Source organism: Pteropus vampyrus, unplaced genomic scaffold (genome assembly GCF_000151845.1).
Source record: "Pteropus vampyrus isolate Shadow unplaced genomic scaffold, Pvam_2.0 Scaffold311, whole genome shotgun sequence".
NCBI lineage: Eukaryota > Metazoa > Chordata > Mammalia > Chiroptera > Pteropodidae > Pteropus > Pteropus vampyrus.
The window spans coordinates 1,605,546-1,624,843 of NW_011889092.1; the positions used below are offsets into that span (position 1 = coordinate 1,605,546).

Below are 19,298 nucleotides of genomic sequence, written 5' to 3' on the forward strand. Positions count from 1 at the left end.
AGCCCAACTGCCTGGATTCAAATCCCACTTTCTCGTTTACTAGCTGTATAACCCAGGGCAAGGGACCCAACCTCTCTCTGTGCCTAGGTTTTCTTATTTATAAAATGGTGATAATAATGGTACTATAGAGTTGTTGGAAGGATTAAATGAGTTTAACACATGTAAAGCATTTAAAACTACCCGTAATGAATACTAAATGTCTGGTTTTGTTTTCATTATGATAGAATATTGGGCTCGGTGCCCTATGGTCCCCTGACACCTCTGAGCCTATCGAATTCAGCCTCCTTATTTTTCAGGTGGGCAAATATCAGGAGATGTTTCCAATGCCACATACCTGGCATGACGCAGAGCCAGGCCTGGACACAGTCTCTTGGCTCCTGGCTATTCAGGAGACAAGGAGGGGAAGTCGAACTTGTCAGATGAGAAAGTATAGATGGGCAGGAGTGCTGGTCCCCAGGAGCGCAGGGCACGGAGGACGTGCTCACTGCTTTCTAAGCACCACAGGGCCATGGAGGGCCAGGGAGCACTGGGTCAGAAGCTGAAAGCTGAGTGGGCACCAGGGGGTTGTTACTAGAAGGCAGCGCTTCACTCCCTCGGGAAGAGCTTTTCCAACTACCTGGCTCTTTCAGGTAGCAGCTGAGGCTGGCATGACACTCACCCTTCACAGAGGCCATGCAAAGAACCGCTGTTAGGGGATGCCGGAGGTCAAGATTCTGGGGATGCTGGTGGTCCTGAGGCCCCTCCTGGGACTTGGAATCCTGGAATCCTGGATGCTGGTCTCTCCCCCAACCCTTACTCATGGAAGGGGCTGGCGCCTCTCCAATAGCCCAGAGCTTTCCCATCTTCTATTCTCCCATTCGATTTCCCATGGGGTGAGTGGTAGGTGACATTTTCTCCTTCAGCATCTCCTAACAACTCCTCTCCTTAAGGACTGTGTCAACCAAGCCAGCCGTGTCCCGCTCTGGCCTCTACTCTCCCATCTGTAAGATGGAAAGATAAGGCTGGAAGGTCTTTGGAACCTTAAGGAAAAACAATGCTATAACGTCCTCTTGTCTCCTCTAAGCCAGCACCCCCACTCCTAATTCTCAAGAACTTTGCTTAGTATGAACTTGCCCCATCGGGAAGTTTCCTCAAAGTGGCCGGGAAGCCTCTCCTGGGAGAGGGATGCAGGAAAATGAGCTCAGAGGGTAGAGGAAGCATCCTCTGCCCCTTCTGAGCCCTCGAACACCCACCTCAGGCTTTCTACTGCTGGAGAGTGGGTCTGGGATCCAGGCATCTTAGAGGGGCCTCTGAACTTCTAGATCAGCAGCCCTTTCTGAATCCCCCAAGTCTCGACCACTTAAAATTCAGTGAAGTCTTTGGAAAAGGTACAACAACAACAACAACAAAAGACAATTAAGAGTGAATGTTCCAATGCAATGAGCCCAGAGATTGGTGGAAATGGGAAGGTAAGTGCCTGCTAGAGACAGGGTTCAGAAATCCTAGGAGGCCCAGAGGTGAGGTGGGTGAGGGATGCTGCAGCAGGGGCATCCCAGCCACAGAGACAAAGTTTATTTAGGCTGGCAAGGTTTGGGGGTGAAATCTGTGCCCCGCTTTCCTCTCTCCACATCTGACAAAGAGCCCACAACCTCCACTAGGGCTGAGACATAGATATGGAGGAAGGAAGAGCACTGGAATGGGAGTCAGATAGGCCTGTATTGTAGCCCAGCCTCATCCCTGCCTCACCGTGACCCGCTCCAAACTTGTTTTCTTATAGAATGGAGACTACAGATAACAGGATCCATTGGCTCGATGAGTTAATAGATGACGTGCCTAGCGCAGTGCCCAGCGCACAGTATGAGCTCAGAGACTGCTGGTGGCCCTCCAGCCCCAAGTCCCGACACATTTACTCAGTGGATGACCTTGAGAAAAAATTACCTCCTTTCTGGCCTCAGTCTCTTCTTCTAGAAAATGAGTGGGGTTGGGTACAGGGTCCTTCCAGTGGTGACCTCTGTGACTCTGGCCCTGTCAGGAGGCCGAGGCACCTGCCCCAGACTGAGGTGGAGCCTGAGGCTCTGGCAGTGCCCAGTGCAGGGGGTGCTCCTCCAGGAACCCTGGAGGGCTGGCAAACAGCAGCAGATGTGAGGTGGAGGTGAATCATAAAGACAGATAAGGGCCAAGAGGAAGGGCAGAGACTGGGCTAAGGGCGGTATGGGGAGGCATGGTGGAAACGGGCCATGGGGACAGCAGGCCACCAGCTATGCAGCCCCTCCTGCCAGTGCCCCTACTATTCCTCAGGCTCACAGAGGCCAGTTACATCCTCCTAGTGTGTTTTAGGTTTCCTGCCTCCCTGAGCTTGCTGTGCTGTCTCCTTCCCTGCCATCTCCATCTCCACCAGCCCACATTTCACTTATCTTCCATGGCCCAGCCAGGGACCCTCTAGGACGCCTGTTCCATAGTCCCCTGTCACTAAGGAAGATCTAATTTTCAGAAAAGGTTTAGGAGCCGTCGCGGCATCCCCCAGGGCTGGGTCTGTCCGCAAGCAGAACCCTGGGCTGGCAGTCAGGAGATCTGGGATCCAGGACAACAACATGGCTGCAATTACAATCTCATGCAATCTCTCTGAGCCTCAGCCTACACTTCTATGAGATGACAGGGTTGGACGCTGACGTCTGAGGGCTGGTCCAGCTCTGGATTTCAAGGGTTGCAAGGGGCCTCAGGGCTGGAGGCAAGAGAATCCTGGAGGGCTGCCTGGGCAAGGGGCTTCCTGGAAAGCTTCACCTCCCTCTTCTTGGTGCTCCGCCTCTACCTCCCAGCCTATTTCAGTCTCCGGCCTTGCTGCTTTCCTCTTCTTACTGTGTCTCTTGCCATCTGAAAGCTTCTGATTACCCACTGCTGAGCACAGTGAAACCCGGGGCCTTTCAGCTGCAATGGAGACGCCGCCCACACCATCCCCAGCTGGTTGTCTCCCTCCGCTGCCACTTGGGGGTCTCACAAACCAACCTTAAGAAATTTCTTCCTCAGAGCTGACCTGGTCCCCTTTCACTGCAAAATCTCTCTGTCCCTCTGATTTGTCACAAGGGACACAGGGAATAGTGTGTTCCCATCTCTGGAGTCTCACACTCTGGGAAAGAGAGAGGTAAAGGAGGGTCCAGGTCCTGGCCTGAATCACAATTTGTCTTCAAGAAATAAAAGGTCAGATCAAGGCTGAGGGTGGTTGGGGAGGGGTTTAGTAAAAGGGATGGACCATACCAAAGAAAGGGGCCTGGGCACCCAGCTCTTTCCAGGCCATTGACCTCACCAACAGAAAGCCTTTCCCTCTACTCTCTCCACTAAACAAATAGTTGTTAAATGGATGGAACCATCATAAAATTCACACCCATTTCTCTCCACTCTGTGCCCATCTGTCTTTATCTTCAGCAGGGCAGATCATGACCTCCCAGGTGCCCAGGGCTGAGTCATTAGCCTTCAACCTGGACAGCTGGCTCTGGGGTGTGGAGTCCCCTCACCCCCACCATCGGCCTGTCAGTGGGAGGAGGAGAGGTGGGAAGAAGAGAGTCAGGAGGGGAGAGGAGTCGAGGTGGGGGGTTCTGAGTTGAGGAGAGAGCCATTGGGGATGTGAGCAGTAAATGAAGTCCCCACCCTCATCTGCTGGGGGGTGGGGGTGCAGAAGTTCTGGGAAGGGTGCAGCAGAGGAAAAGAGCTTATATGTGGGTAGTCTGAGGTGAGCATGGCCTGGCACAGCCCTGCCCGGGGCCATGGGATATGACTGGGCCAGGAAGAGCAGATTGCAGAGCAAGGTGCGAAGCTGCAGGACTCCTGAGGGTTGAAGATCTTTGGAGACCCCAGCACTCGGTAGGAGATCTGGGTTCAGTCAAGGTTGACCTGCCCCAGCCCAGCCTCTCCTCTGCTATCCAGGGATCTCTGAGACTGTGGAGTACTCACTGAGGCTGGGTTCCCAGTCTCTCCGACTCTTCCTCTCTAGGTGAGCGTTTTACCCAGCAGCCAACAGTCAAACCTGACCTTTACTTTCCCCTGCTTAAGTTCATCCTGGGGCTCCCATTGCCCTCAGGATCAAGCCTAGCTCCTCAAGGTCCTGGCCCCTCTCCAGCCTTGCTCCCTGATGTCGAGCCACATCAACCTCCTTGCAGTTGGACCACCTGGCAGACACACATTCTTTCTCTCCTCCACGCCTTTGCATGGACAGTTCCCTCTGCCTGCACATCTTTTCCTGTCTGCCTTCATAACCTCTGAATGTCCTTTAGGACTCAAATCAGGCATCTTCCCCTCTAGGAAGCCTTCTGACCCCACTTCCATCCTGCACCAAGGTAGGCTGGTCTCACTCTTCCTCCCTTTGTCAGAGCCCTCACTCCTGCACTCAAGCTGGGGTCTGCATGTCAGTTCCCACACAACGTTGGAGCTCCTGGAGTCAGGTATATGTCTGCCTCCTCTTCCCATCTCAGTCCTCAGTACCAAACTTGACCCAGAAGGACCCCGAATAAATACTCTGTGGAATTAAAGACTTCAAGTAGAATGATCCCATAAGTACTTTAGAGGTCTCATATAGAGGATGGATTTAAGGGACCCCATAGGAGGCAGGAGGCAAGGGGAGCGTCTGCTTCAGGGTCGAGGGAAAGGTAATTCTGTTTCAGCTTGGCTGTGGCTTGAGAATGGAAAAAGTAGGTGACAGTTGGGAGGTGACTCACCCGCTGGCTGAGGAAAAGAGGGAGGCAGCTAGAACAGTTTGTGAGTATGCTACTAGGGACCGGCGGATGGCTGTGCCACCTTGGGGGTAGTGGTGGTGAGGGTAAGTTCAGATTGGGACTGGGTGCCTTTGACAACCTCAGGGACATCTAGGGTAAGTCTCCAGGAGGCCTTTGGGTATCTGGGGTCTGGAGCTTATGAGATGGGGAACTGGATAGTCACGAGGCCATGAGCACAGAGGAAGTTTTGTGCAGAAGAGAAGAAAGGCTGAGAGCAAGGCAGATTTCTTCATCAGCGTGTCTTTAGGGGGTTGGGAGGTGGAGGAGGGGGAGTGGCCAAGGCAGCCCTGGGTCCTAGGGGTTTGGAAGTGCAGAGTTAGGGGTCATGGGATAAAGCTGCCACTCTCACTGATGAGCAATGCAGGGACCAGCGCCACCTTGTGGCTGCCCAATAACCAGATAGTCCCAGGCCAAGTGCCTGAGTGGGATCCATAAGAGGGATTTTGGCTTAGAGTCATCAAGGCTAGCCCCCTGCCTCCATGAAGCCCCAGCCTTTATCAGTTTAGTCATCAGGAAAAGTGGCTGCTGTTGCCTTTCTGCCAACCTAAACCCCTATTCGTTCCTGGGGGTTTTGGCACAATCAGAGAGCCCATAACTGGAGCCCAGCATGCCAGGAGCCTGAAGATCCAGGGAGTGATGGCTGGAAGGTGGGAGACACTGATAGTTCTTATAGATTCAAAACCAGAGGCCAGGAGCAAACAGGTCTGATTCAGAAGCCTGTATGACCTTGACCAAGATACTCAACCTCGATTTCTCTAGTAGCTATGATCTCATGATCTGAAGACTTACAGGCTGTCCCTCTTTTCCTCATTTGACCTTTGCTGGGCTCCCCTTAGTGACCCCACATGCACACAATGGAGTTCCAACTCCCCGCCCCCAAGTTTCTCTTCTCTTTAGGCCAGGCATCTTCTGTAAACACAATTCAGTGGAGGTAGCATGAGGGATGAGGAACCCAGGACAATTATTCATCAAGAAGTGACATTTGGTGAAAAATCAAGCACTTAATTAAGCAGGAAGAGCCAGAGGCAAGGTCGGGGGTGGGGGTGGGGGGAGGCGGGGTGATGATGGCAGAAGATGACATGTGTGGTGAGGGCAGAGAGAAACACATTCTCCCCACATCCACCTCCCCTTCCCTCCATCACACCTACGCCCTTGCCTCCTCAACATTCATGCTAACCCCTTGTTGGAGACTCACACCCCCTCGGGTCTTTAGGAAGCTTTAAGCATATTGGTGCTCCGCCTCTACCTCCCAGCCTATTTCAGTCTCCGGCCTTGCTGCTTTCCTCTTCTTACTGTGTCTCTTGCCATCTGAAAGCTTCTGATTACCCACTGCTGAGCACAGTGAAACCCGGGGCCTTTCAGCTGCAATGGAGACGCCGCCCACACCATCCCCAGCTGGTTGTCTCCCTCCACTGCCACTTGGGGGTCTCACAACCCAACCTTAAGAAATTTCTTCCTCAGAGCTGACCTGGTCCCCTTTCACTGCAAAATCTCTCTGTCCCTCTGATTTGTCACAAGGGACACAGGGAATAGTGTGTTCCCATCTCTGGAGTCTCACACTCTGGGAAAGAGAGAGGTAAAGGAGGGTCCAGGTCCTGGCCTGAATCACAATTTGTCTTCAAGAAATAAAAGGTCAGATCAAGGCTGAGGGTGGTTGGGGAGGGGTTTAGTAAAAGGGATGGACCATACCAAAGAAAGGGGCCTGGGCACCCAGCTCTTTCCAGGCCATTGACCTCACCAACAGAAAGCCTTTCCCTCTACTCTCTCCACTAAACAAATAGTTGTTAAATGGATGGAACCATCATAAAATTCACACCCATTTCTCTCCACTCTGTGCCCATCTGTCTTTATCTTCAGCAGGGCAGATCATGACCTCCCAGGTGCCCAGGGCTGAGTCATTAGCCTTCAACCTGGACAGCTGGCTCTGGGGTGTGGAGTCCCCTCACCCCCACCATCGGCCTGTCAGTGGGAGGAGGAGAGGTGGGAAGAAGAGAGTCAGGAGGGGAGAGGAGTCGAGGTGGGGGGTTCTGAGTTGAGGAGAGAGCCATTGGGGATGTGAGCAGTAAATGAAGTCCCCACCCTCATCTGCTGGGGGGTGGGGGTGCAGAAGTTCTGGGAAGGGTGCAGCAGAGGAAAAGAGCTTATATGTGGGTAGTCTGAGGTGAGCATGGCCTGGCACAGCCCTGCCCGGGGCCATGGGATATGACTGGGCCAGGAAGAGCAGATTGCAGAGCAAGGTGCGAAGCTGCAGGACTCCTGAGGGTTGAAGATCTTTGGAGACCCCAGCACTCGGTAGGAGATCTGGGTTCAGTCAAGGTTGACCTGCCCCAGCCCAGCCTCTCCTCTGCTATCCAGGGATCTCTGAGACTGTGGAGTACTCACTGAGGCTGGGTTCCCAGTCTCTCCGACTCTTCCTCTCTAGGTGAGCGTTTTACCCAGCAGCCAACAGTCAAACCTGACCTTTACTTTCCCCTGCTTAAGTTCATCCTGGGGCTCCCATTGCCCTCAGGATCAAGCCTAGCTCCTCAAGGTCCTGGCCCCTCTCCAGCCTTGCTCCCTGATGTCGAGCCACATCAACCTCCTTGCGGTTGGACCACCTGGCAGACACACATTCTTTCTCTCCTCCACGCCTTTGCATAGACAGTTCCCTCTGCCTGCACATCTTTTCCTGTCTGCCTTCATAACCTCTGAATGTCCTTTAGGACTCAAATCAGGCATCTTCCCCTCTAGGAAGCCTTCTGACCCCACTTCCATCCTGCACCAAGGTAGGCTGGTCTCACTCTTCCTCCCTTTGTCAGAGCCCTCACTCCTGCACTCAAGCTGGGGTCTGCATGTCAGTCCCCACACAACATTGGAGCTCCTGGAGTCAGGTATATGTCTGCCTCCTCTTCCCATCTCAGTCCTCAGTACCAAACTTGACCCAGAAGGACCCCGAATAAATACTCTGTGGAATTAAAGACTTCAAGTAGAATGATCCCATAAGTACTTTAGAGGTCTCATATAGAGGATGGATTTAAGGGACCCCATAGGAGGCAGGAGGCAAGGGGAGCGTCTGCTTCAGGGTCGAGGGAAAGGTAATTCTGTTTCAGCTTGGCTGTGGCTTGAGAATGGAAAAAGTAGGTGACAGTTGGGAGGTGACTCACCCGCTGGCTGGGGAAGGTGAGAAAGAGGGAGGCAGCTAGAACAGTTTGTGAGTATGCTACTAGGGACCGGCGGATGGCTGTGCCACCTTGGGGGTAGTGGTGGTGAGGGTAAGTTCAGATTGGGACTGGGTGCCTTTGACAACCTCAGGGACATCTAGGGTAAGTCTCCAGGAAGCCTTTGGGTATCTGGGGTCTGGAGCTTATGAGATGGGGAACTGGAGAGTCACGAGGCCATGAGCACAGAGGAAGTTTTGTGCAGAAGAGAAGAAAGGCTGAGAGCAAGGCAGATTTCTTCATCAGCGTGTCTTTAGGGGGTTGGGAGGTGGAGGAGGGGGAGTGGCCAAGGCAGCCCTGGGTCCTAGGGGTTTGGAAGTGCAGAGTTAGGGGTCATGGGATAAAGCTGCCACTCTCACTGATGAGCAATGCAGGGACCAGCGCCACCTTGTGGCTGCCCAATAACCAGATAGTCCCAGGCCAAGTGCCTGAGTGGGATCCATAAGAGGGATTTTGGCTTAGAGTCATCAAGGCTAGCCCCCTGCCTCCATGAAGCCCCAGCCTTTATCAGTTTAGTCATCAGGAAAAGTGGCTGCTGTTGCCTTTCTGCCAACCTAAACCCCTATTCGTTCCTGGGGGTTTTGGCACAATCAGAGATCCCATAACTGGAGCCCAGCATGCCAGGAGCCTGAAGATCCAGGGAGTGATGGCTGGAAGGTGGGAGACACTGATAGTTCTTATAGATTCAAAACCAGAGGCCAGGAGCAAACAGGTCTGATTCAGAAGCCTGTATGACCTTGACCAAGATACTCAACCTCGATTTCTCTAGTAGCTATGATCTCATGATCTGAAGACTTACAGGCTGTCCCTCTTTTCCTCATTTGACCTTTGCTGGGCTCCCCTTAGTGACCCCACATGCACACAATGGAGTTCCAACTCCCCGCCCCCAAGTTTCTCTTCTCTTTAGGCCAGGCATCTTCTGTAAACACAATTCAGTGGAGGTAGCATGAGGGATGAGGAACCCAGGACAATTATTCATCAAGAAGTGACATTTGGTGAAAAATCAAGCACTTAATTAAGCAGGAAGAGCCAGAGGCAAGGTCGGGGGTGGGGGTGGGGGGAGGCGGGGTGATGATGGCAGAAGATGACATGTGTGGTGAGGGCAGAGAGAAACACATTCTCCCCACATCCACCTCCCCTTCCCTCCATCACACCTACGCCCTTGCCTCCTCAACATTCATGCTAACCCCTTGTTGGAGACTCACACCCCCTCGGGTCTTTAGGAAGCTTTAAGCATACTGGTTAGGAGTGTGGGCTCTGGTGCCAGCTACCTGGGTTCAAATGCTGGCCCTACCACTTATTAGCCATGTGACATTGGACAGTTTACTTAACTTCTTAGTGCCTTAGTTCCTCCACCTGAAAATGGAGATGATGATGATAATATTTAATTCAGAGCATTGCTGGGAATTCTGAGTTTATCTATGTAAGTTGCTTGGATTATGCATGGCACAAAGGGAATGTCTGATAAACTTTAGGTATGACGACTATCTCTAGATTCCCCCTGCTTAGCACCAAAAGTGGCTCTAGAATGGTTTTCTGAGGAAGGTGTTAGTTAAGATTCTACTCTCCTCCATCCTAGTTCTCCCTGGGAGGCTCAGAGAGGTCAGATCACTTGCCTGCGGCAGAGTCGCCCTTGCTTTTCTTGCTCTGGGGATTTGTGCTGGGCCCTAAGTTACCTTTCACATACCTACCAGCAAGAGGCACCGGAGGCCAAATTGTGGCTGTCTGCGCCTCTATGGAGAAATCAGGGTCCCCGACTCTTGTATTTGCCCTCCTCGTGTCCGCCCTGTAACAGGTCAACTTGTCCAGATCCTTGCAGATGTGCAGAATCCAACCTGCTGTATGTCCCTGGGCTAGGGCCTGTCCTCTTTGATCCAGGGGTTGAGAGGTAAGATCATGTCTTTTTTTTTTTTCAGAGAGGCCGTGATCTCCCAGAAGCGGCTGGGCTGCAATGGACTGGGTCCTTCAGACCTACAGGAGAAAACTTTGGCCAAGCTGGTAGCCCCGCTGGCTCCTGACACCCAAGGTAGGGGCTGGGAGCTGGGCAGGAGCAGGAAGGGACTGTGCCCCTGCTCCCCAAATCACATCTGTCTTCTACCCCTGTTTTCATCTTTCAATCTCCTTTCTTTTGCTCTGTGTCTGTAGCAATCCCTCCATCTAATTCTCTCTCTATTGTGCTACTAACCTCTCCGAGCCTCAATTTCCTGATTTGTAAAATGGGGAAAATAGAACCTACCTTGAGGGGATGTTGCAAGGAGGAGCAAACAATGCATGTTAAGGGCTTGGCACATACTAGGGCTTGGTGGCCAGTGGCCACAGTGATGATGATGTGCCTGTTGCTAGATGGGCTGTAGCTGTTATCATGCTCTCTCTGTCACTGTCTCTCTTTTTCTTTCTCTTCTTCTCCATGCCCCCTGTCCGCCATGTCTCTCTGCCTCGTGTCTCAGTCTCTCTAGGTCTCTGTCCTCTGTCTCGATGTGGAAAGTGCACAAGACTGGGAGTCAGGAGACCTGACTTGCTGTGTGATCTTGGGCAAGTCACTTCCCCTTTCTGAACCTCAGTTTCCCGATCTGTAAAACAGGGGTGCTCAGCCTTACCTGCCTCCCTCCCTCTCAGGGTTGCTGGGAGGATCACAACAAAGCTATCAAGTGAGGGTTTCCTTCCATGCAGGGGTCGTTGCTGTGGCTGTTTTTGTTGCTGCCTCAGGACACCCCTGTCTGTCTCTCTGGGTCTCTGGGTCTCTCTCTGTCTCTGTCCCAGCCTCTGTCTATGTCTTTGTCTCCCTCCCTGGGTCCCGGCTCAGTATCTCTGAGCCTCACTGGCCCCAAAGGACCACCTCATTGCCCTCTCCCCCTCAGTGCTGGTCATACCGCTGGTGGACAAGGAGGCTGGGGCTGTGGCAGCCGTCATCTTGGTAAGAGCCCTTGTGGGGTGATATGGGTGGAGAGGAGAGCAGGGGAGGGAGCAGTGGATGGAGCCCCTGTGTGTGCGTGTGTGTGTGTGTGTGTGTGTGTATGTGTGTGTGTGTGTGTGTTGAGAACAGCAAGCTGGGCTGGAGCTGGAGGAAATAGGCATCTGGGAGAAGTCTCGGAATTCCTCCACAACCCACCCCTCTGCCCCACCTTGAATGGGCAGGACAAAATTGCTGGCCCAGGCTGGCTTTTGGGGCGGGATCTGCTGCTCTTCAGGCTCTTCTCTTTTATGGGTGTGTGTGGAAGGGTGTTCAAAATCTTTTTCCTGTCCTAGGAACAGAGGTTAGCTTTCCCGAATCACCATTACCTGAATATGGGGCAGACTTGGGGTACGGACAGATAAATGAGCTGTTCTTGGTGCACCCAGGGACTCCTCTGAGCTCATTAAAACAGAATTAAAGGTTTCTGAGGCACCTGACCTTTCCAGAACTGCTGGAGGTGGGGGGCGGTGGGGTGGAGTGGAGGGGGGCACCATGGGAAGAGGAAGGGAGAGGAGGGGAAGGAAGGGGTACTTGGCTTGGTCTCCTCCTCAGCACCCCATCTGCCTGAGCGAGGGAGAAGCGTCCCCCTTGGTTTCTCCCGCCCCCCAGCTTCTGTTCCCACAGGGAACAGATCTGCTATTGGCACAGAGTTCTCAGCACTGCTTCCCTCCCTCCTTTGATCCCAATCTGTGTAGGAGCTGGTCTCTTTGAAGAGGACCAGGGCCAGCACAGAGGTCAAGGTTGGAGGCAGAGGCTTGGTTGCCCACCTTTGCTGAGGAAAAAGAGTCTGGGTTGTCAGGTTCTTGAGAAAGACTTCCTGGGGCTATGAGGGCTGAGTCAGAAGAGAAGCAACTCCCCCAAGGGGAAGATATCTGGAAAGTTGCTCATCTTGTGGGCAGGAGGATGATTGCCATGACCACCATCCACTTTGGCTCAGATTATGCCAGAAGTCCAGGCTTCAACCTCCTCCTGTGGGGAGAAGAGCCTGTGTGTATGTGTATGTTGTGCACTGGGGAGGGAGATGGAGTCAGATCACTTGAATTTAACTCACCCTAAGAAAACTCTGCTCTGGACTCTCCTCCAGGCTGAGTGCTGGAGTAGAGAAGGGAACCAGACTCATTTCTGCCTTCTAGAAACTCTCAACTTTGAGGAAGGCGGAGACACTCTGAGACCACCGCTGGTCAAAAGAAATAAATGCTGCTAGCGGGTGCTCTAGTGACAGAGGCTGGAGCAGCAAGGGGTGCCTCACAGTAGAGACAGCATTTTAGGGGGGTTGAGGGGCATGAGTAGGAGGTCAACAGGCAGAGAAGAAGAGAAAAGATATTCTAGGCAGAGAGAAGAGGATGAGCAAAGGCAGGGAGGGAAAAGGGTGGTGGACTTTTGGGGGAAGAGTGTGATCCTGGTGAGGCTGAGGTGTGGGGTGCATGCTGTTGAGTAAGGTGCTACCCAGGGCTTTGGCTGTCAGGAGAAGTTCCCAACGACTGTTTCCACATCTCCTCAAACACTCTGGGCAGTGAAGGGCTCTTGAAAGGTATTTAGATTATTCATGGTCTGCCTCGCCTCCAAGCCCATGCCCTCCTACCCCAGCGGAAATGCACTTCTCTAGGACACTCCTCTTCCCAATGCATACTTGTATCTGACAGTTCCTATCCTGCTTCCTTGTGCTCCCGGGGCCACAGGATCTCACATCCTCTGAGAGGCAGCGCAGACAGGCCTGGACCTCCCAGCTGCTGCCAGACCTCAAGAGCAGAGGGTGCAGAGGGTACAGGGGGTGCCACAGGGCAGATCTTTTGGGAGGGCTAACTCACCAGCTCCTTCTTCAAGCCTCATTCCCATCTCTGAGTCTCTGCTGTTGGTATTGATCTATTTATCCATCTATCTATTTATCCATCTACCCATCCACCCATCCATCAGTTGAAGACTGTTTCTCAAGCACTGCCAGGCACTGTGTGCTAGGCGCTGCAAACACACAGACCAAAGAGGACCTGCTTTCACAGACCATACAGTCTGGAGGAGTGGGGGAGACAGACAAACGAGAAGGCAAAATAAGAATAGAACTGCAGATGATGCTAAATGCAAGCAAGGAAACCAGGGAGCCCTGCTAGGAATGTTGGGGCCTGATGGAAATGCAGTGGATGGAGGGAGGGCTCTCTGAGGAAAATGCAGTCCAGGTGCAGGGCTGCCTGGCTGAGTTCTGGGCCTCTCTGTAGCTCACAGATCCAGGCATCTTGATTGCAGACTCTTTGTGTGGAAGGAGTCTTTGGCTCTGTTCTTCAGTTCTGGGATAATAAGTCCCTTTGAGGAGTAGGCGGCCCTTGGTCTCTGGCATTTGATGCGTGATTTCTGCCCACGCTTCCCCCCAGCTGTGCCAGCCACACCAGCTCCTTACATGGGGATGGAGTGTTCAGGCAACTAGCCATGTTGAACTAGGTGAGGGTGAGGGGCGTGGGGGCTGTGCTGGGCTCTCGACCTTCTCTACAGCTCCAGTGCCCACCACTGAGTATTGCCAGTGGGTCCCAGACAAACCCTTGATTAGCAATAGTAGGTGCAAGTGTATATTTCTGTTGGTGAGCAAAAAGCTATGTGTGACTGTTGGTGGTGGTGTGTTTACATATGGGGGAGGGCAGAAGTGTGTGCATGGCTTTTGGGTATGTGAACTCAAGTGTCCTCTGTACATGTATGAATTTGCACATATAGACACTATGAGTGTGGGTGTGTGGATGTCTTTGAGTCTGTGACTGCACTCTGTTGTGTCTGTGTCTGTGCCTGTGTGTGCACACATGAGCACACACCTGAGTGTCTCCATGGGAGAGTGAGTGTGAGTATGAGTGTGTGCTGGGGGCACTGAGGATCCTCATGAGAGTGCATATGTGTTGTATGCACATGCTGTGTGGGGATGGGCTGAGGCAGCCCAGGAGTGTGTGGTGGGGTCGGGGGAGGTCCAGGGGGTCCAGGAGGGCTCCATGATTCCTTTCTTTCCCTTGGCCTTCTGAAGCTCTCATTCAGTCTCCCAGCTCTGTACTGGGACCAAGCTGTTTTGGCAGCCCAGGAACTGGTTACTTCCGTATCTATAAAGTGGTCCTAACCTTCCTTCTTCCTGAGAGGCGGGTCCAGATGGAAGGAACAAGAATGGTGTCCTCCCCCATCTACTAACAGTAAAATGCCAACATGTTCACAAAAACCACGTGTGAGTGAACTATACCCCTCTTTTGACTCCCTGTCCTATGGGAGTCATATATGGAGCCTTACCCAGAGCTTAACCTTCAACACCACCCTTGGCTGCCCAGGCCTCGTCCAGGTCTTCCTGCAGTGTTGCTCCCTCCAATTCGCCTACAGGCCATAGGCCACGACCCTCAAGCTAAAATCCAATTCCTTAGCCTAGCACACAAGGTCCTTCCCCTTGTGGCACCATGAACCCCACTCCTGCCCAGATCCTCATCTCCTTGTACCACTTATTACCCAGCACTGCCGGGACAGCTCCTGCCTGCAGCGTCCCCTCTCTTCAGGTTCTGCTTGTGTTCCCCATGCTTCAGTGCCAGTTCTGGAAGCCTCCCAGATGCCCTCCCCCTCTGAGCTCTCACAGTCTTTAAGTTCCCACCCACCCAGTCTGCCTTCTCCTTCTTTCTCAGGTATGAGGCCCTGCACCCCTCCCCAATGCATCCCCTACTCCATCCTGCCCTAATAAGATGTGAGCTTCCTGATAACCCGCTGGTCTCCTCCTCTCCATCTGCTCCTTGCAGGGGACCTAGGGCAGGGGGTAGGGGGCTGCTGAGAGTAGAGAGAGGATTAAGGAGGGAGCCCCAGTGCAATCACCACGGGGTGCCCCAAGGTGCTGAGCAGCTCTGAGTAGGCACCGGAAGCTGGTGACGCAAGCGAGGTGCTTTGCTGGCAGGGCCTGCAGTGGGTCCCCAGACGGCCCCTCTCTTTCTCTCTCATTTTCTGTATCAAGCACCCAAGCAGGGGTGGGGGAAGGGACTTCACAGAGTATGAAAGATGGACTGAGGGGATTCCTGGTGAATGACACAGGGACGTTGGAGAGGGACAGGATGATGGGAGTGGTGATGAGACTAGTGGTGATGAAAGTGGGCAAAGAAGGTGAGGGAGTGGTTGGTACTGTCCCAACTCTGCCACTTTCTGCTGTGTGATCCTGGGCAAATTGCTCAGCTGTTCTGGACCTTGGTTCATCTGCGAGGTGGATGCCTGCCTCACTGAGTGGTGAGAATCACATGTAAGGCAATGTACTTTATCACTGCATTAATTTATTCATTCACGCATTTATTCAGCCATCTTCCCAAGTTCTTAAGGTACAGCGGATGCATCATAAATGTCTTCCCTTATCCCAAACCTAGACATGGCTCAAACCCCAACTTAGAAAGGAGGGAGCTGGGAGTCTGAGGCTAATCTCACTGATTCCCTTATCAGGGCCTGAAGTGCTCCATGGGCTGGGAGATTGAGAGGGGTCCCAGCTCACCTCCCCCTTCCCTCACTATACACCTGGATTGTGCTCTTAATGAAACAGTGACTGAAAAGGAGATCAGAAAATTTCCACTTCTTTGGATTAGCTGTAGGCTTCCTGGAGGAGGGCATTTTCCTGGAGCCATGTGCTTGGTCAGAAGGACGGGCTTATTTTTGAAGCCCACAGACTGGAGTGTATATGTGTTGGTGGGGACAGGTATGTGTCAGGCGTGGGGAGGGCACTCTGGCAGAGGCAAGAGGCTAGGGGAGGTCACAGCTGGTCCCTCTCCCACATCCTTCCAGGTGCACTGTGGCCAGCTGAGTGACAGTGAAGAGTGGAGCCTTCAAGCCGTGGAGAAGCATGTGAGTTTGGGTAGGGTTAGCATAGGATGGGGACTGCTAAAGACTCTCATCACAACTGGTGGGAAGATGATCTGGCCAGGGAGCTGGACAGACCTGGGTTCCAGTCCACCGCCTTTGGGCTGTGTGACCTTGAGCAAGTCACTTAACCTCTCTGAGCATCAGTTTTACATTTGAAAATGAGGATAAGGATAGCGCCGACCTACTTAGGGTACTGGTGAGATGAGTCAAACATCTTGTCACTGTGTAGGAAGGATTATCCACAAAATGATATTGAGGCTCTTTCCTGATATTTTATAATGCTGTGACTTTAATATGGACTTAGGTCTCCCCATGGGTGCTCGAGACAGAGAACTCTGACCCTGCCTTGTCTTGGAAGAATCTGGGGCTAGGGGTGGAGACAAACTCTATACATATCTGTTCATGGACAGAGGGATGCTCCAAGAGCCATGGGATCCCACAGGAAGATGGAGCGCTGAGGGATGAGTTGTTTGGAACGGGGGTGGAGCAGTAGGCACCGCAGGCAGAAGGAATGGCTTGAGCAAAGGCAAGGGGTTCCTGAGGCGGCGAGCGCGGTAAAGATGGGGCGAGTGGCTCGCTGACGCTCGGGCCGTCCCAGACCCTGGTAGCCCTGCGAAGGGTGCAGGCCCTGCAGCAGCGCGGATCTGGCGCGGCCCCCGAAGCGGTCCAGAACCCTCCAGCGGGGGCGGCAGGAGACCAGAAGGGCGGTGTCGCATACACTGACCAGGACCGAAAGATCCTGCAACTGTGCGGTGAGGACCCGGCTGGGACCGGTCCTGGGGGCGGGGCAGGGGCGAATATGGAGGGGAGGGGCCTATTTGTGGGCAGGGCCTTGTTTGGGTGGACCGGGCCTGAGAGGTGGAGCGGCTGGGTGGGCCGGGCAGCAATTGGAAGGGAGCTCTACGGGCTGGGCCGGCAGATGGATCCCAAGGCGACGCGGCCTTGGGGGAGTCTACGGGCCCTCTCTCTGACCTGCGCCCCGCGGTTGCAGGGGAACTCTATGACCTGGATGCCTCTTCCCTGCAGCTCAAAGTCCTCCAATACGTGAGTCCCTAGTCCCCTCCATCTGTGCTCATGTCCCCGTGAGCCCTCCATCTCAGTTCAGATTCCGACGTCCTGCCCCTCCTCTCTCCTCCACCTACCTAAGGAGCCTCTGAGAGGTGAGAGGGTGGGGAGTGGGGGTGGCCCAGATCCGCAGTCAGCCCCTGGCTCTGTCCCTTCCTCTCAGCTGCAACAGGAGACCCAGGCATCCCGCTGCTGCCTTCTGCTGGTGTCCGAGGACAATCTACAGCTCTCCTGTAAGGTGAGGGCCCAGGTCTACTGTGAGACTGGGCGAGGGACCCGGGTCTCTGAGGGGAAAAACCTTGCCCATCCTTTAACGAGTCTTCACTGCTCTGTTCCTCAGGTCATGGGAGATAAAGTACTGGAGGAAGAGATCAGCTTCCCGGTGAGTCACGCATCTGTTCCTCATGTTGGAGTCTGCAGGAGCATGTGAGGCAAGCTAGGCACTCCCGGGATCTGCCCAGAGGGACCGGGATCTGCTAGACTCTCTTGGACTCTGGTGGAATTATCTGGATCTTATGATCTACTTAGAAATGTTATGAGAGAAATCGCTTACAATCTGCAGAGAGGCTTACTTGAGACCAGTTCACCTCTGTTGGAACATTTTCAGATTGGACTCTCTTAGAATCTTTTAAGATCAACAAGAATCCTTAGAGTCTGCTTTTCTCTCCTGGTTAGGGAAAACCCTAAAGTCCTGCATAGGGGATTCTGGTCAGGAGCAGACCGCCCCTCCCCGCCCCCCAGTGTTGACTCCACTATTCGGATTGACTAAAGAGGTCCTTGAAACTTCCAGACTTGGGGGTGGGGCAGAGTCTGAGATCGCCTGACCTCGGGGAGAGCTGGGCCTTGACTCAGTCTCTCTTCACTCTCCAGTTGACGATGGGACGCCTGGGCCAAGTGGTAGAAGATAAGAAGTCTATCCAGCTGAAAGATCTCACTTCTGTAAGCCATGGCCTGGCTGGACCAGGGGAGGAGGCAAAGGGGAGCCCAGGGCTAGGTTTGTAGGACAGGGCAGCCTAGGAATGTGGGAAACAAAACCCAGGCACTTTCTCCCAATCACCCCCATGTCATAGCACTTCCCACCCTGCATAGGTCCCTTAGAACTGCCTGTCACAGAGTAGGGTAGAGGGCTGGGAGAAGAAAGCATACTCTCTCTCTCCTCCCCTGCCCTGACTCACCTCCCCTTTGCAGGAGGATGTGCAACAACTGCAAAGCATGTTGGGCTGTGAGCTTCAGGCCATGCTCTGTGTCCCTGTCATCAGCCGGGCCACTGACCAGGTGGTGGCCTTGGCCTGCGCTTTCAACAAGCTTGAAGGAGACTTGTGAGTCTGGGTGGGATGACGTGATCAAGAGATGGAGCTGAGAGGCTGGGCAGGGCCCTACTAGGGTAACAGTGCAGAAAGAGTACTAGGCAGGAGGTACTATTCCAGTAGTTGTGGACTGAACGGTTTGTTGGTACAAGAGACTATGGGATTATGAGGATGCTTGGCCCTTGCAGCTGCTACAACTGAGGCACAGGTAATTGTCGACGCTCCATCACTCATTTTGGCTAATTCAAAATCATATTGAGGTCCAAGTGAGTTAGTCCCCCCTTATCTTTGCCCACTTCCTGCACTTGAGATTATCTACTATTAGGGTCTTAGTCTTCCCCCTTAGTCTTCCCCCTACTTGCTTGTTTGACATTTCTGCTGGGAACTCCCTGATGGATGGGTAAACTCTCTGGGACCCACAGAGCATCATTGACATAGTTAGTAATGGCTAAGGGGAATCCAGGCTTGGGGACTGGGCTAAGCTGAGAGTCTTTAGAGGCATTAAAAGGGCAGCTATATGAATTATTCAAAACAGAGTGGTGGGTAGGGCACAGAGTCAGGCAAACAGGTTTAGTCAGGAAGCATATCTCAAGAGCAGAGGTCAGGTTTGGGGCCTAGGAGTGGTATCATAAATAGATTTCATGTCCTATACCAACTCACTAATTGGCAGTAGCTGCCTGAAGCATTGTGTTGAGACTGGATCTTAGAATTGTGGTCTCCTCCTTCAGACTGGAGACTTGCCCAGGCCAGAGTTGGGTGTTCTTCTGCTCCTACCCAGGAGCCCCTCTACTGATTAGCCATGTCTGTCCTGGGAGTTCAGGATGTGAATGCTGAGAAACTTGGTCCAGCAGATCTAGCAGTTTGGGCCAAGTCAGGGAGGAGCAAGCAGGTGAGGAGTTGAGAGATGTAGAGAGATGCTGACAAGATGCTTAGCCCCTGGGGCCTGAGCAAGCAGGCTAGGTTTGAGGGCCTGGAACCCCTGCAGGAAGTAGAGATGGGAGATATTGGGACTAGAAAGGTATCAGAAGCCCAAAGATGGGGTCTGCAGGGGTGAGGTAGAGATCTGGCAGTCATAGGTCTGTGCAGCAGGACCTGCCAACACAGAGCTGTATATGCAGTTGGATAGACCTGGGGAAATGAAGACAGGCATAAAGCAGAACCTGCTGAGGCAGAGAGGATATGGATGGGATCAGTGTCA

The 19,298-nt window shown here is 53.2% G+C and overlaps 1 protein-coding gene across 1 annotated transcript in view; it reads left to right on the forward strand.

The window, feature by feature from the left end:
• Positions 1-19,298, forward strand: part of PDE2A (phosphodiesterase 2A) — a 65,241-nt gene that overhangs the window by 35,353 nt on the left and 10,590 nt on the right. The window contains exons 3-11 of the mRNA XM_023521674.1: positions 9,856-9,965; positions 10,798-10,853; positions 15,651-15,710; positions 16,327-16,480; positions 16,720-16,772; positions 16,957-17,031; positions 17,134-17,175; positions 17,664-17,732; positions 17,982-18,112. Of these exons, the coding sequence (XP_023377442.1) occupies positions 9,856-9,965; positions 10,798-10,853; positions 15,651-15,710; positions 16,327-16,480; positions 16,720-16,772; positions 16,957-17,031; positions 17,134-17,175; positions 17,664-17,732; positions 17,982-18,112 (750 nt within the window). The remainder of the gene's footprint in view (positions 1-9,855; positions 9,966-10,797; positions 10,854-15,650; positions 15,711-16,326; positions 16,481-16,719; positions 16,773-16,956; positions 17,032-17,133; positions 17,176-17,663; positions 17,733-17,981; positions 18,113-19,298) is intronic.